This window comes from Daldinia vernicosa (assembly GCF_022497035.1).
Source record: "Daldinia vernicosa strain CBS 139.73 unplaced genomic scaffold F5Y00scaffold_2, whole genome shotgun sequence".
NCBI classification, from domain to species: domain Eukaryota; kingdom Fungi; phylum Ascomycota; class Sordariomycetes; order Xylariales; family Hypoxylaceae; genus Daldinia; species Daldinia vernicosa.
The window spans coordinates 117,002-134,855 of record NW_025953918.1 but is presented as its reverse complement, the minus strand read 5'-3'; the positions used below and the strand labels follow the sequence as shown (position 1 = coordinate 134,855).

Here is a 17,854-nt window from a genome sequence, read left to right as displayed (position 1 = left end):
GAGCTTAAGCCCTACATGTCCGAAGTAGTGTACTGCTGTTTCTTATTTGATTAGAGGTTGACTTCGTATCCGAAATGCAAGATCGGATAGTTTAAAACAGATAAACAAGATATTACATGTACTTATCGGCCGATATAAGAAACGTTCGCCATAATTTTGTAACGAATATTTATAGTAACTACCCTAATAATGCTAAGCCATCAAGCCATAATACATAGATAGTGTCAAAGATCAGATCAATACAGTAGATATCTGCATATTCAACTGTCCGACATTTTCTAGCTTCCCCACCTTGTTCGGACTATCATCATCTCTTATGTACAGGAACCGGCGGAGAGCTAGTCCTTTAGTTGATAGCCATATACACCACACTCGAGAGGAAGCTATTCTGAACTTGGTTTCAGCGGAGGTGAAACTTGGGGCATTTCCACTTGGAGATATTTCTTTTTGAGCCGCCAGGCGGTCCAGTGGGCCAACATATAAACTTGAGACGGCGGCTCGGGCGAGTTTGCAAATCTTGACCGTCGATCTCGCGGAGCTAACCGGTCCTGAGGCTCCAACTAGAAGTCTAAGTTGAGAGGGATGCGCTTTTACCAGCCAAACTTGGTAGTGCTATGAGCGGAAAAGAAGATCGACAAAGGCTGATGTATAGGTACATGGGACGTTAGAAATAGCCATTGACCTGGGTGTGGGCGGGACACGACCTTATCGAAATTAAACGATCTTCCAAGTCCCAATTTGGGTGACGAATGCAACACGTTAATCGCAAAGTGACAGGAGTGGATAAGCCAGTGAGAGGTGTATGTACATAGACAGACAGACAGACAGACTATGGTGTAGACCGTAGGGTAGGGGGTGGTGGCACTGGTGGCAATCCGCGCATACATAGAAGAACAGTTCTCCGATATTAATTATTTTATTTCATAGATAATCTCAACACCAACTTAGATGCCGGGGGTTCTAGAGCTGGCTGGCCTCAGGTGGAATTTTTTCTTGTACTTCACTCATACATAATAAGTGTTCCCACCGCCTGACTCGCCGAGAGCCCATGCTACATGGACACATACCATAAAAGAATTGTCCTGATATAACTAGCTCAACTGTGGAGTTTGGTATAATGCACCGGGGAGAAAACACCGGGAAGAAACATCGGGGTTGAAACGTCGGGGTTGATGACAACGGTGTGTGTTGTTGACCGGTAAACGATGCTTAGCTTCCATTACCAATCTTGCCCTGCATGCACACGTGGTATCACCAAGACGCTATAGAAAATCTACAGTACACACATGCTATCTAGGTATTCTATTTCAGGTGTCCAGCCTAAAATGTCGTGCACGATAACTTTGGAGGCTCGATACCTAGTTGACGCGTACAAGGGACGGGTATGAGCTTCATCTTACTATAAGATTACGAACAGGGATTTCCCGGTGTTCAATCAACCCTCACTTGTTGGTATTTCTCTCGATTTGCAGTCACACATCCCGAATTTGCTCCTATCCAGCCATCCTGCCTTCTCTTCACATGCGGGCATGTATGTATAATGTATGTATGCGATGTCCGTTATGGATTAGCATGGTAAGTTAATAGATCAGCGACTAATGATCGTCATAACATTTCCCTCCCCCCTATTTGAGGAATTTATTGTGTATGTAGGCAGGTAGGGAAGAGTCTCCTGAACTTACCCCTGACTTGTTGACTTGTCAATGGTTGCCCAAGGAGGAGGCAAACTAGCGGTAACTAGGCGGTGTTTACACATACTAAAATTCGTGCTACTCACTACTCAAGCGAATCATGATAGCGAGGCGGCTCTAGCTACTCAAGCAGAGTTCGACGGGAAACCCGTTACCTCTAGTCCCTGCAGCTACCTACCTATGTACTTCGAACAATCCGTCTCAAAATTGTTAGCGAGGGGAAAAAAGGGAAAAGATTGATCTCGAATAACTTTATCTTGGATCTTTGATTTAGCCACACCGTTTTATACAAAGTCTCGATTGCTCGAATACTCCATGTTTACTCCATGTTGTACTCCATGCATACCTACCTATGTACATACAACATGAGGTAAAATTCCACATGGTCTCTTCTGCTTTGGAAGGCCTAGGTTTTATTCGATATGCCTCTATTAGGTAGCAATAATGATACCTGATAAAGACGAGTCGGGTACTTTTTAGCAAGGTAACTAAGGCATGTACAACAATATATACACAGAGTAGCATGCAGGTGCAGGTACCATCTTTACCGAATTAGGTATCAGACCCCATCCAATTGGACGGATGAATGTTGCCAAGTTGCATGACGGAGAGACAGGGGTGGCTTCATGCGTGGGGCGGCGCACAAGCCTGCACCCAGCTTAGGGTGGAACTAAGTATCATCCACAATTTTAGTTTATCTAGTAACCCCTCCAAAATATTATAGAAAACACCACGCTGCTCTCTTACGACTCGGGTTCTTTTCCTTTGCGAATCTTCCTCGCCTGCCACACGATCCCATTCGCGTTATAACATAGATCTAGACGGACTTTATCCTGCAGCATTCATTGACTTGGATAGTCTCTCATCCGTTCTTTTCGCCGCCTTGTAAAGACAGTTCTGTCTTCAAAGACCTCTCTTGACCTGGTCAACTTCCCTGCCTCGAACTGGAAACTATACCCAGACAACCCCAACAACAAGATGTGTGCAGACATGTAAGTTTCTTAGTTCCATATCTAGGAGAAAGAGCTTTTGTGTATATTATCTTTTTAGTGAAGTCTAATTGACTAACCTTTGCTCTTGCAGTAACGTCGACGTTCTCGTTATCGGTGCTGGCCCTACGGGTCTAGGTGCTGCGAAGCGCCTCCACCAGCTGGTATGTCTTCACCGCCTTTCAAGCTAATGTGCATGTTAAGCTAACATTTTGTAACAGAACGGCCCTTCATGGCTGATCATTGACTCCAACGAGAAGGCTGGTGGTCTTGCCTCTACAGACGTCACTCCTGAGGGCTTCGTAAGTCTATACTATTCTTAAACTCGTCGTGCTTCGTGCTTAGCAAGTAACTAACCTTGGATTCTGCTTTATAGCTCTACGACGTTGGTGGCCACGTCATTTTCTCTCACTACAAGTACTTCGACGACTGCATCGACGAGGCTCTCCCTAAGGAAGATGACTGGTATACTCACCAGCGTATCTCCTATGTCCGCTACAAGGGCCTCTGGGTTCCTTACCCCTTCCAGAACAACATCTCCATGCTGCCTAAGGAGGATCAGGTCGAAGCTCTCGACGGCTTGATCGACGCTGCCCTCGAGGTTCGCGTCTCAAACACGAAGCCCAAGGACTTCGACGAGTGGATCATGCGCATGACTGGTTCCGGTATTGCCAACATGTTCATGAGGCCCTACAACTACAAGGTCTGGGCCGTTCCCACCACCAAGGTAAGTTACGCTCTCAGATAGGCTAGTCTTTCGTATCTGTTTCTGACTCGTAATTTAGATGCAATGCCAATGGCTGGGTGAGCGTGTCGCTGCCCCTGACGTCAAGAACGTGGTGAAGAATGTCGTTCTTAACAAGGTTGCCGGAAACTGGGGCCCCAACGCCACATTCCGCTTCCCTGCCCGTGATGGCACTGGTGGTATCTGGATCGCTGTCGCAAACACTCTCCCTGACGAGAAGAAGCGCTTCGGTAAGAAGGGTGAGGTCACCAAGGTCGACGCCAACAAGAAGGTCGTTACCCTCAAGGATGGTACTACTATCGGCTATGATAAGCTTATCTCCACCATGAACGTCGATCAACTAGTCGAGTCTATGGGCAACCAGGAGCTAGTTACCTTAAGCAAGGGCCTATTCTACTCTTCTACTCACGTCATCGGCGTTGGTCTCCGAGGTGCGCGACCAGAGCGTATTGGCGACAAGTGCTGGGTAAGTCATTCCATCCTATTAACGGCATGAACTGGATCATAACTGACTATTGTAGCTATACTTCCCTGAGGACAACTGCCCCTTCTACCGCGCCACCATCTTCTCCAACTACTCGCCTTACAACCAGCCCGAGGCTAATGTCAAGCTCCCCACCATCCAAATCGCCAACGGCAGCAAGCCTACGAGCACAGAGCCCAAGGAAGGACCCTACTGGTCTATCATGCTTGAGGTCTCGCAATCGTCCCTGAAGCCCGTCGACGAGGCGAACCTGCTCAAGGACTGCATCCAGGGACTGATCAACACCGAGATGATCAAGCCTGAAGACGAGATTGTCTCCACCTACCACCGCAAGTTCGACCACGGTTACCCCACACCTACTCTTGAGCGTGAGGGTGTCCTGAAGCAGCTTCTCCCTAAGCTTCAGGACCTGGACATCTACTCCCGTGGTCGCTTCGGCAGCTGGCGATACGAGGTTGGCAACCAGGACCACTCATTTATGTTGGGTGTCGAGGCCGCAGACCACATCGTCAACGGTGCTGTTGAGCTTACGCTCAACTACCCTGACTTCGTCAACAGCCGCCAAAACACTGAGCGTCGTCTTGACCAAGGTCCTCTGGCTGCTAAGAAGAACGGTACTTCTCTACCCTCCCGCTCGAAGTAAAGGTTTATCTAGATGCGAGGAATGACCCGGAGGCACACGCATTCTATTGAATTTATGGTAATAGATATTAGAAGAACTAAAAAGTTTTTCGTTGAGAGCTACATAGAGTGTAGTTATTCATGTTTGACGAGTGCGAAGGTGGCGGGATACTCTAACGATTCTGACTTGATCTTGCAATAACGAGATGGCACCAAAAGCCGATGTTGCTAGGTTGCCCAAAGGATTTTAATGAATAGAAATAAACTTATGAGCTTACAACTTGCGACTATTCGTCGATGCAGAAATAGTAGTGGCTACGTGAGAATCGACCAATCGATTTAGACATTAATCAGGAAGTTAATATGATACGAGATACACAACATGGCATCGTCATCTGCCGTCAGCCTTGCAGTGTCCAGCTGAAGGCAAGTAGTTCTTGGAGTTTATTGAATAAGTTTCTGACCGGTTAGTTTATGTTTGTTACCTAAGGATTAAATCATTACATGCCGTAAAACATGAGAAATTACCGATCGTCTCATTATTGTAAAATTGTAAAATACTATAATATTACTACTATACGTTTCATTTGAAAATGTTGTCGAAAAGAAAGTCGTAAATGGGCCGGATTAGGTTCACTGGACTGTCGGACTGTTGGATTTAGGAGTGGCACTAAGTATGAGACTCACTAAGTATATGGCACTCTGCCACTTGTATCAACCCCTTGCGCTGGTAGAATACATGGATAATTGGGATTCGCTGCCAAGACTTTTGCGCTTCCTTCTTTCCTGCACAACTTCGTCAGAGGCGTTCCTCTCTGAAATGCGGGTGAGCAGGTGGGCTAAAGGTTTTCCAGTAACGGAAGGACTACAGTACATATATGCTAAGTCCGAAATTTTGTAGCGGCAAAAGAGGGGTTAGTTATGTAACTCTTGTTAGGGCAGTACGGGATGTGGGCGGCAGAGGAAAGGGCAAACCTGGGCAGAATATTAACTACCTGTAAGAAGGTACTATAGTGTAGGCCGGTAGGTATAAGCGTTAGTCATCCAACTACTTGTAGGTAGTCTATGCAATAGTCTTTCTTCTTGCATCTACTGCTTTTTATTATACGAGTTTTTCCTGTACAACACTGTGGCCAATTCAGAATAGGAACTTGGATTACATCGATGTACAATAGAACAAACTGACCGCCCGAATGCTAGCGGTCCCTAGGACTTAAGCGACAAGCACCACACTCTTTTACAAACCTGGTGGATGAGGGACCCTGACACTAGTGCACCTGATTTTCTGGAACAAATTAAAACAAAAGCTCCGGGCGGAGAGATCAACGCTCTAGCGATCCTAAACAGCAATCTTAAGCGGCATCCTGAGGACACTAGATTTTGAAGGTGACTCGGATAAACCATGTGTGTCGCGACGGCGGCATCTTGGTCACTCTTTACCCGATAAACCCCGCCGTGTGCCCGGCCTACCTCTGTATGTCGAGATATCATCGTCATGGACGGGTCCTTGGTCATGCCGGAAGACCAACTCGATCCCCCAGCAAGGATCTTCGAACGACTCCGACAGTTAGGCGGCTTTACCTGGGATGAATCGAGAAGGCCATTTCATTCAAGCTATGACAACTGGTATCCTTTTCCCGAATGCGATTTAGAGCTCGCATGTGTAGTTAATAGTAGCTGTCTAACGCGGACCCTCTTTGTATAGGCACGTATATGGCACAAGATTTGTATCGCCCTATTCAACCACTACGACAACACCCTTGCAGAACCTAAGCAGTCCGTCTGCCATATCCAAACAACTAGCCTCGAGCCGTATATCGCCCGGCGACGTCCATGTCGGCTTCTTCTCCCAGAGCGAAGGCAGTAGCGAGCGTTCGTCGGCTTCCCCGCCTGCTTTCTCCAGTCTTGCTACCGATCTAGCCAACGTCGAGGAGCAACATATAGTCGCGCGAATATCCTACCATGTCCTCCGCGAAGAGAGGACCTTCCACATAGCTAAGAATCTGATCTCCACCGCTGATCCGCATGGAATTCATAATGTGAAGCCCATCGACCTTCTTCGCCTAAATCCGCAACCCGGTGATCGTGCGCCTATAATCGTGGCCATTTACGAGCACCCCGGAGAGAATTATCTTTTCAAGGCTCTAGATCTAGGACCGGCTTTCTATTATGCTAAGAAGGTTGAAGACCGATTTGAGGCCTATCGCAAGAATGACTTTCGTCTAGCGACTCCCATCAGCCTGATGCATTTTCTCGATTTTGCCATCGGCGCTACCCAGTGTCTAGAGATATTGCATCACGGCCATAATATGGTCCATGGAGAGATCAGAGCAGATGCGTTTCATTTCAACATCGAGACAAATAAGGTAAAGCTAATATCCTTTGGCTCGGGGGTCAGGTCGTTCGAACACGGACTCACTAGCACTGGATGGTCAACGCTCTCTAAGGAACTAGGGGCAAAGAATAAATTGGTTTACATCAGCCCCGAGCAGACTGGCCGCATGCCGGCAGAGCCTGATACGAGGACTGACATTTATTCATTAGGTGTATTATTCTGGATGCTCCTAACTCAACAACCTGTCTTCACCGGAGCTACACCGTTAGATATCGTCCAGTGCGTGCTAAATCGCCGCATTCCACTAGTGTCGAATATTCGGACGGATGTACCTGAAGTTCTTGGTCGCATTATACAAAAATGCACGTCTAAAAATATTTCTGATCGTTATTACTCGGCCAGCGGTCTACGCCATGACTTGGAAATGATACAGAAATTCCTAGGGAATGGCGACTGGACGACCCTGAAGGAGTGGCATATTGCTTCGAAGGACATCTCATCCTTCTTCATGTTACCTACCGCTATGATTGGACGTCGGAAAGAGCATGCCGAACTAGTAAAAGTGCTCGAAAGGGTCGCGAGGGGTCAAGCTATTGCTAGCCTTGCGGCTACTAATCGTTACTCGGACGGTTCCGGCTTATCGACAGAGCTCGTCGACGCCGCCGATGCTTCAAGCGAAGGTGCAAGCTCCATTGAAGGGGGAACCCGGCGAAGCGGCTCTTTCACCCAAACTAACTTATCAGATACAAAACAATCTGTAGGTCCCGTTCGATCTTCAGTTAACGGAACAGATACACAGACTGTCTCCGCCTCTGGCGACACAATATCTTCATGCCACACCGTTCCTAAGTTATCCAAACCATTAGACAAGCATCAATCAGTCACCTTCGAGTCTAAAAGCGTTCTCGATGCTATTGGTGAACGCCAATCTTCTTCTCGCCATAGCGGCACAGAGACTTCTAACAGCCTTTCAAGGCAGTTAGGCTCGGCAAAGTTTAGGCGGCGAGGCTACTGCGAAGTTGTTACTATTGAGGGCGCTGGTGGCCTAGGCAAAAGCTTTCTCGTTCAGCAGGTATTAGCCGATGCCAGGCGGAGAGGATATTGTGCAACTGCAAAATTCGATGCGGCCAGGAGAACAGCGTTTGGGCCGTTATTGAAATTGGTGTCTTCTCTATTCAAGCAGGTATGGGGTGAAAGCGACACGGACACGCCTCTCCATCGAGCCTTGAAGGACTACGTTCGTCCAATATGGCCGATGCTCCATAATTTACTTGGGCTCCCCGAATTTCTCCTCGGTTCTCAAGACCGAGCGTCCCTCCCACCACAACCGACACTAGGTCTATCTAATGGTCGGATCAGTAGAACCCCGATGAGCAGGCGCAGCTCATCTCCTGTGAGCTCTCCGGGGAGACCACGCCCTCAGAGTCCACGTGTAACATCGCAGAGCTCGCAAGATTTTCTACGGACCGGGACATCTACGAAGACGATTCGCCTGATGAATACGTTCTTGGATATACTGAGAATATTCACAACGCACCACTTCGTTTGCTTGTGTCTTGACGATCTTCAGTTCGCAGACGAAGAGTCTTTAGAGTTAATTACTCAGGTGGTCTCAGCTCGACTCAAGATGGTACTAATAGTAACTTACCGGCCTGATGAATTATCACCAGACGCCGTTCAGAAGATTATCCAGCCCGCAGAGACTGAAGGTAAAAGTCAAGTTCTCCCTTACCTATCGGAGCGATCCAAGCTGACTAGTCCTAGAACATCCCAAGTCCGGCGGTCCAATAATTACTAGGATTGTCCTGTCACCGTTGACCGAATACGAGATCCTACAGTACGTAGCATCGACACTATGTCGACCCCAGGAGGATGTTGCCAATCTCGCTCGCGTGATCCAATCCAAGACTGCTGGTAATCCCTTTTACATGAGGGAGATGTTGAGCGCTTGCTACCGCAAAAGATGTATATGGTACGACTATAAAAAGAATAGGTGGGACTTCAATCTAGATTGGCTCTTTGAGCAATTTAAAGGTGAAGATAATTACGATGTCTTAAATAACGACTTCATCACTCGCAGGCTGAGTGAGCTTCCAGCTGCTTCGCGTTCTATCCTAGCCTGGGCGGCTCTTTTAGGTAGCACTTTTTCGTTCGAGCTAGTCTGCCAACTTCTAAACGGCGCGTTCGACCCCATCGATGATGGTGGTTACGGGCAGAACGACACGCTCTACCGTACCAAGTACTCCAAACAGGACGCAGTGGCAGGGCTTCAGGCGGCGATCAACGCTTGTATCGTTGTACAAAGCGAAACCGATGATAGATTCCGGTTTGCCCACGACAGATATGTCCAAGCAGCGGCATCCTTGAAAGAATGCAATACCCCTCAAATGCATTTCGCTATTGCGCAGACCTTGCTGAAGCATCATGGAACCGAGGTAAAAGCAAGGGATAATACCGCCTCGCATATTGCGGAGGCTGTAGAAATCATCAAGTGCAAGGTTCACGTCCGTCAGCCATACCGGAAACATCTGATGGAATGCGCGGCATTGGCAGTAGAGAGCGGCGCAAGGTCAACAGCTGCCAAATACTACCATAGTGCCATAATGCTCCTCCAGCCCAATCCATGGGAGGACGGTCCGGATGACGTCGACTACGAGGAAACACTTAAACTTCATTTACGCGCGGCTGAGTGCTATATTTACATGGGAAATAATGCAGCGGCTCACAACCTTGCAAATGCTATCCTCAACGGCGCTAAAACCGCGGAAGACAAAGCCCCTGCTTGGCTTCTACTGGCCCGAGTTCAAGCCCAGAACGGGAATTCGATATCCGCGCTTGCTATCTTGAAGGAGTGCCTCCGCCAATTAAAAGTTGAATTTGATGGGCAGCCGTCCTTGGAGAATTGCGATACCCTCTTCATGGAGGTAGCTGCTAAAATCAAAAGTCTAGACCGAGGGGAGGTTCTTAGTCCCCTTGGTACCGTCGATTCCCACGAACTGATAGTTGGGGCTATCCTTACGGAGGCTATTAGTGCCGCTTGGTGGAGTGACTCTCTAGACTTCTACAACCTTGCCCTCGCGCATATCAACCGCTCCTTAAAACATGGGCGCTTCCCTCATTCCAGTACTGCCTTCCTCTACGTTGCCATGATCGCACTAGCCCGGTTTAATATGGTCGAATTCGCCACGGAGCTCGGTAGCCAATGCTTAGAAATCTTAGAACGGACCCGAGATTCATTTTCCTCTGCTCGTGGTTACATGGTATATGCCTCCTTCGTCAGCCATATTCATGCTCCCATCAGCGCTTGTATAAACCACTCGGAATTATCCATTGAATACGCCTCCAGCGCTGGTGACCGTATGGCTGTCATTCTCAGTTTTGGGCTCTCGGCTCAGATGAGGCTCTTTGCAAGCGAGAACGTCATCTATCTCGAGTCAATATGCCAATACTGCTGTGAGGAAGTACCAGGTTGGCACCAAGACACCAGGGGTGGAACCTACTTGATAGCAGTTAGGCAAGTTTGCCGCGCACTCCAAGGGAAGACAGATGCAACGTGTGCGAACGCAGTAATGACGGACGAACAGCATAACTCAAATGCTTACAAGACATGGCTCGATATACAAACACAAAACGGCGGTCGTTCCGTCCTCATATATGAGACAAATGAGATCATGGTCTTATACTTATATGGCTACTATCAAGAAGCTCGCGATATGGGGCAGAGGTGTATTGACAAGTTGGACCTGCTTTGGTCTTCTCGAAATACTCGAGCCGTTTTAGTGTTCTACGGGCTTGCCGTTGCAGGTATCGTACAGCGCCAGCTCAACGATCCGCGCACAGCCGATGCTGACTTAGAAACCGAAATTCACGATACAATTTTACAACTCGAAGATTTGAATAGAAGGATTAAAGATTGGCAGGTCGTCCTAAATGCGAATTATCTTGCTTGGTCGAAATTACTAGATGCTCAAATTGCAGAGCTGCGTGGTGACCATGGCTCCGCTATACGACATTACGAAACGGCATTGGATCATGCCTCGGAGTACAGTCTTCTTTTCGAGGAAGCCCTTGGGAATTTCTTGATGGCTGGCTTCTTTGTCAGGCGGTCAGCGAGAAGATCAGCAACGTCGGCCTTGAAGGAATCGGTTGCGCTCTGGCGACAACTTGGAGCGACCGGAATTGCGCAGCGGATCGAAGAAGATCACTCATTTCTCATCCACAGTCCCACTCGCTACGCGAGGACGGCTGAAGTTGCCGTGCAGACTGACTTTGCTGGGGATTCTGCCTCGGTCACGTACGCTACTGACGGTGAGGATCCACAGGCGGTGCAAACTATGAACGAGGAGACGAAAGAAACCAGAATGGCCGCGTGGCGCGGTTCAACACAGCCTGAAGCCGGTGCCGGCTTACCAGCTCTCGACATGATAGACCTCCATGCTATACTAGTTTCATCCCAAGTTATTTCCTCCGTCTTACAGGTTGACGTCTTACTCAAGACAATGTGCGATGTTATCCTCCAAACCTGTGGCGGGTCCGCGACTCAGGCAGCGATTATTGTTCAGGACGAAGACGACACAGATGATAATTGGTGTATCGCAGCTAGCGGCGATTCGGAAAAGGGCGCTACAGCTCATCTCCCCGGGCAGCCACTGATCGGTACAGCGTTGGTTGCCGAGAACGTAGTTCTATACTGCGCCCGATTCCGCGAGGTTGTCTTCATCCCCGATCTCATCAGCGACGAGAGATTTGGGAAGGTCAATGACTCTTGGGTGCAAAGAAATTCGCTTAGCAAAGCCATAATTGCTATACCGATCTGCCATGGGGCAAAACCTCTCCTCGGGGTTCTCTACTTGGAGGGCGAACCAGGTTCCTTCACGGATAGAAATGTTACCGTTTTGCAGTTGCTCGTAAACCAGATCGGGATCAGTTATTCCAATGCCCTTTCAATAAAGGCGATAGAAAAAGTGTCATCAGAGAATGAGGCGATGGTTCGAATACAGAAGCAAGCGGTCGCGAAGGCGAAACACGCGGAAGCGGAAGCTAAGCGTAATGTCAAGATCGCTGAGGAAGCAGCTAAAGCCAAGAGTATTTTCCTCGCCAACGTATCCCACGAACTACGTACTCCGCTAAACGGCGTAATTGGTAATTCGGAACTCCTAAGGGATAGCAACCTCAACAGAGAGCAGCTCGAGATGGCGGACTCTATTCGAGTATCGGCGGATCTCTTGCTTACGGTTATCAATGACATTCTCGACTTCTCTAAAATGGAAGCAGACAAAATGAAGCTTTACATTACCGCGTTCAACCCGGAAGAGATGGTGCGTGAGGTTGTGAGAGCTGCCTCGTATAGTAACCGAGAGAAGACATCCAAGAAAAATGTTAAGATTATTCAAGACATCAATATACCGTCGATGCTGATTTACGGAGACCCCATCCGCCTGCACCAAGTCCTCGGCAATCTCATTAGCAACAGTCTCAAGTTCACTGAAGATGGCTCTATCACGATTGGTGCTAAGGTCGAGTCTAATACCGTCGAGAAGGCGAAGTTAACGTTCTGGGTTGAGGACACTGGTATTGGTATTCCGCAGGACCAGCTCAAGAAACTTTTTAGGCCGTTCAGTCAAGCGGATGCCAGCACCGCTCGCAAATACGGTGGCAGCGGGCTCGGTCTTAGTATTTGCAAGTCGCTTATCGAGAATATGATGAAAGGCGAAATTTCACTGGAGAGTAAAGAGAGTGAAGGCACGAGAGCTTCGTTCACGGTGACATTCGATAAGGCCAAGCCTCATGTGTCCGTAGGAGAAGCCCGACCCCTCCCAGCATCTTCGATCGTCGATGCAAAACGCAACGCTCCTCAACCAGCTCCTAGCCATCCTCCACTAAGCCCAGTTGTAGACTTGGCACGGATTCCCAAAGATCAAATCCGCATCTGCATCGCAGAGGATAATCTCATCAACCAGAAGATCGCCATCAAGTTTGTGAATAAATTGGGATACACCAAGGTCGATGCTTATGAGAATGGACTCAAGGCGGTAGAAGGTTTGCGGCAGAAGGCGATGGATGGGGAGCCTTACCATGTCGTCTTGATGGATGTGCAAATGCCTGTCCTCGACGGCTACGAAGCCACCGCGATTATCCGGAAGGACCCCATCGAGGAAGTCAGAAAAGTATTAGTCATCGCGATGACCGCCTCCGCGATCCAAGGCGACCGAGAAAGGTGCTTGGCGTCGGGCATGAATGACTACCTTGCCAAACCAGTTAAAGCAGATCTACTCAAGAGGAAGCTGGATACGTATACCACAGGGACCATACAACCGCCGACTCCACCTGCTAGACACCATTCGGACCCTCTTCTCGGGCAATTTAAGAACCAAGAGCCGTCGGATAGTAACTCGACGCCCGTTCCTAGCCCGCAAGTCGTTAACAACTTTACGATGGGCGGATCACCACCTCTTGTCTTGCCGATGAGGGAGAATATTGATTATTCATATTCTGCCGACGATGCATCGAATGAGAAGACGTCATCGGATCAATATTCGCCAACCGAAAGCGCAAACGTATCCCCCTTGCAGCAATCGGCAAAGCGCCAGCCGCGAAAGTTAACGAAACATCGGAATAATAGCGACGCTGGGTCCACTACCGACGAGAGGCCAAGGGCAGTGCTAATCAAGAAGAACATAAAACCAAACAATTCATCTATGCTAGATAGCGATACGAGCCATGAAAGTCGGTCGTGGAGCTGACAGTACAGTTAAGGCTCATCAGAGAGTCGGCTCTTCTATACACAGACTTACACGATTAGACTATTTAAAATATGGTCTAGACATTTATTTTTCGATCTCTTGTTTTTTCCTGTTTGCATGAAGGGTCCCGAGAGACCCATCTTCCATCATGTACGTTGGGTTGTCTTAATCCGAAGGAAATAGGGGACGTGCGATTTGACACCGGGATTTGGAACGTACATGGATTTTTTTTATTGTTATTTGATTCTAATTTACGATATGGAAATGGCATAGGAGAGGAGTCCATTACGAGACTTGATATTGCTGGACGAGGGCTATGCTATGCTATGCTATGTCATGCCATCATGATCATAATGGAGAGATATGGGAATACGGTTCATGATACACATGTGAGCTATGCATGTCAGCAAAGCTCTAGGATAGCGTATCAGTGAGTTTGGTTTATGATTGAGCGACGCAATTAGACATGAACATAGCGCTTCACTTCTGGAAGAGATTAGTCTGGGACGACGGGACACCTCCGTCCGGATTGGATACCCGCTTAGCTTTCCAGGAATCCCCTAAATATACGAACATATACTATCTACCTAAGACTACAGATTTTTAGATGACACAAGTGCATATTCTAAAATTCCATTGCCGTTAGCCCGTAGTAGCAGCGGCACTTTCCTTGTCTCGTTCTAGATTCCGGCGTATTTACGAAGACGGTTCTACTCGCTAGGATGAGCATAGTACATAGTAGGTCAGTTGCCTTTCTCCTTCGCCAAGCTACGTGAGGATCTCGCTTTTGAAAAAAATAGCCCGAGAAAGCCGGCACTAGAGCACATGCTTGTGATGCAGTAGCTGAAACGTAGGTAGATGTTTTCCAGTCGGTCCGAGGCCCCACGGGAGAGGGCAAACTTTCACCAGAAGGAAACGAAAAAAAAGAAAAGCGCAGAGAATTTATGGAATCTCCCATGGTTTCCGGTGAAGGGTACCGGTAGGGTATGGGATAGGTGTTTTGGCTTGTCGCTATCGGGTTAGTTCCGGTGGGTTCTCGGGGCCCCGACGGTCTGGGACGGCTGATGAGCCGCGTTAGTCCGGTTGGGTTAGTGTGGTGGGTGTAGTTGATCGGTCTATCGTAGTGTAGTATGGGCTAACTATCTATATACAGGGTAGGCTGGGTAGAGGAGAGGGGAGGAGAGGAGAGGAGGAAAACGGCCGGGCTGGCTGGCTGGCTGGTAGGTCCATACATAGCAGACAGACGGACAGACAGATAGACAGATAGACAGGCGTATTAGGAAGAATAGTTTGGACGTTTATTGGTATATGTGTTCGTTCTCTCCGAGTGATGCGTATGGTAGCGAAGGGCTTGCCGCCATACGACATGACATATGATGGGCATTACGTGGCAGCCTCGTCCTAATTTGCCCCTTCTTTTTTTTTCTTTCCATTTTTCATTGTTTTTATTATTAAGCCGATGGCTTGCTTGGATTGGGTTGGGCTGGGTTAGGTTGGGGATATACCGGTGAAGGTGAAGGGCTCATCGAGGACGAATGGAGTAGGTCACACAAGCGACTGTTATGGTATTCGCCTGTTCTCTCTACCTACCTACCTTTCTTTTCGGTTCGTGTTTACATAGGTAGGTATCTAACTTACATACATACGTACATAGGAGCTGCTAGATCAAGCAAACCAGCATACATACATACATAGGTAGGTGGCTTAAGCCCCCCGTAAGCTAAGAGGCTTGGTAGAGAACTTTTGTAGATAATCTACCTGTACCTATGATAGATCGATACTTTAAGTAGGTAGATACTTGAGCAGATATAGGGAATCGTACGGATCGTTTACTACATAAGACGGTGATTATTGGAAAGTTTTGTATACTTGCGTAGTAGACGTGGACAAGGACATGGGAGTAGGATATACTCGGCTGCTCTCTCGAGGAAGAAGCGAAGACTACTAGCAAGGTGTATAATTATACATACATAGCTTTCTCTCGTGCAGATATACCTTGGTAATTATGTACCTATAGGGTAGGTATGTTAGATTAGGTAGTTCTTCTCTCGGTGCGGCTACCTATATCCTAGCTCCGCATCAACGCCATCGCTCTATATACGTAGATGACGCTTAGGAAAATGTGACAGAGATTTGCGGCTCACGAAAGAAAAAAAAAAAAAAAGCCGTCCCACGTGTGTCTCATCAACCCGGTTTTTCCTTTTTCTTTGCTTTTTTTTTGTCCCTCCTTCCTCTCGCCTCGCCCCGCTGTGTGTGGGAATCATCGAAATTAGGTCTCTGGGGGAGAAAAGCGGGAGGCGCTGGCTGCGTTCGCGCGTTGTTGTACGTTTCAGCCGGGGCCCGTGTGATGACGAAGGGGAGATTGGGGAAGAAGCAAAGGTAGGTAGGTAGGTAGGTATGTAGCTACATACCTACCTAGTTAATTACCTAGGTAAGAGATTTTTGCTTTTTGCTTTTTGCTCTTCTCGCAGGGCTGGGCTCTGTAGCCGCGCGCAGCTACATAGTAGGTAGCAGCATGCGGTGGTGGCGTGCGCCGCACGTTACGGCCAGCCGCCTTTTGGAACTCGTATGGGCGAATACATAGGGACGGGCTTGGGGGAGATTACCTAGGGCGGAGGGGGGCTTGCCGCTCACCTACTTCCGCAACGGGGAGAGAGGCGTGATACTTTTTGTGCGTTCTAGATGAGTTGAGTTTGAGTTCGAGGTTTCGACCGTTGCGATGGAGGAGGGATGATCGTGGTTCGATGTACAGGGGGCTACACGGTATTAGATCCCCGCTAGATCGGTGACGTTTTTTTTTCTTCTTCTTCTTCTACTTCTGTTTTCTTTCTTTCTTTCTGATGCGTCAACCGATTGGGTGGCTTGTTAGCGTGATGTACGGATGACAGTGCTGTCATGTCATGGTCTAGGTTTGTACAGTAGGTAGGTTATGTAGGGGATCGGCACGAGAGCCAGGAAAGAAGGGGAAGGATGTTGCCTGTATGTAGGTATGTATTGTGTGTGCATTCTCTGTCCCAACTGGGAATATCTCCGTGGCCTCGGTCACGGCGGCAGCTAGCCTGCTTCATTACATAGTCCTATGGAAAGAAACAGAAAGAATCGTTGCCTGGACCTGTTCTACTCGTGGATGAGAATTTTGCGACGGGAGTACTATCCGGCAGTTTGGCCTGCTCGAAATTCCGGTGATACTAGAAAAAGGTTGTGTCTGTCGAACAAAGTTTCTGATGCTAAAGATAGTAATCTGTGAATGTAGGGACGAAGGTTGTCCTATTTTAAGAATTTCATGACATGTTCGGTAGGTACTATCTATTACGACGGGAATATGATATTCGTGGGATTAATGCGTTAGATTCACTGTCGTAAACCCGGGTATTACCTTAACTTAGACCTTAACTTAGTAGCAAGATTTCTCTATAGAGTTTCTTACTGATGTATCGGTCTACTGTATGAAGTATTAGGAAGCCGGGCAAGTGTCTCCTATTCCCTATTCCGATCCTTGCCATGTCGTATACCGTCCTCACTCGTGATATGATGCATCGCAAAATGTAATATGCGCTTTCCGGCGGCCAGCCTACTTCGTATGTGCGTGGCTGCCCCGGAAGTCCGAACAAATTTCCATAGACCACCTAGCGGCTCAGTATATTGCGAGGTTCCTCGATCCCGCGAGTGGACCCTAACCAAGATTCCGGGTCCGAAGATGTCGTTGAGCTACTGTACGGGGTGTACATGTCTCTTGCCTGTATGTATGTAGTCTATACACTACAGTAGGTAGTGAGATGTGCGTAGCCCTCGTGATGGGGTCGAACTATGTACAGAGTTAAGAAAAAGGGGTCACGGTAGAACCGGATACATGTTTACATACGAGTCTACCTACATAATATGATATTTTTAAAGTTATTTTAGAGTTAGTCTGCCCGAAAACCTTTAGGGTATCGGCGGCTACGAGAAAACTAACATTGGTCTACCCGCTGCTGTGCGTTTTTTTCTCACGTCTCCACCGGTTCCAATGTCATGTCCATTGGATCGTAATGGTGATCGTAGGGGGCTCGAATATCATTCGTAGGGAAATAATTGGCGACTGAAAGAGTATGACCCATAAGCTTATTAGCCCCTGCTGTACGAGCTGCCGGTCAAGTTCTGTGTTGATCCTTTGACTGTTAACTGGCTCCCTGCTTGGCCATATCAAACTGTTCGAGTAGCAGGAACGGTCGTTGCTTGGATGATGAGAGGAAGATACAAACATGTA

The 17,854-nt window shown here is 48.0% G+C and overlaps 2 protein-coding genes across 2 annotated transcripts; both read left to right on the top strand.

The window, feature by feature from the left end:
* Positions 1-2,399: 2,399 nt before the first annotated feature.
* Positions 2,400-4,810, top strand: F5Y00DRAFT_223321 (FAD/NAD(P)-binding domain-containing protein). Its single transcript, XM_048005854.1, has 6 exons — positions 2,400-2,683; positions 2,775-2,844; positions 2,902-2,982; positions 3,057-3,407; positions 3,466-3,891; positions 3,947-4,810. The coding sequence occupies exons 1-6, from the start codon at positions 2,670-2,672 to the stop codon at positions 4,550-4,552; spliced, it is 1,548 nt and encodes a 515-aa protein (XP_047869611.1). The 5' UTR covers positions 2,400-2,669; the 3' UTR covers positions 4,553-4,810.
* An 830-nt stretch (positions 4,811-5,640) lies between these two features.
* F5Y00DRAFT_223319 (putative histidine kinase HHK1p) lies at positions 5,641-14,238 on the top strand. Its single transcript, XM_048005853.1, has 3 exons — positions 5,641-6,156; positions 6,236-8,580; positions 8,630-14,238. The coding sequence occupies exons 1-3, from the start codon at positions 6,026-6,028 to the stop codon at positions 13,606-13,608; spliced, it is 7,455 nt and encodes a 2,484-aa protein (XP_047869610.1). The 5' UTR covers positions 5,641-6,025; the 3' UTR covers positions 13,609-14,238.
* Positions 14,239-17,854: the final 3,616 nt, after the last annotated feature.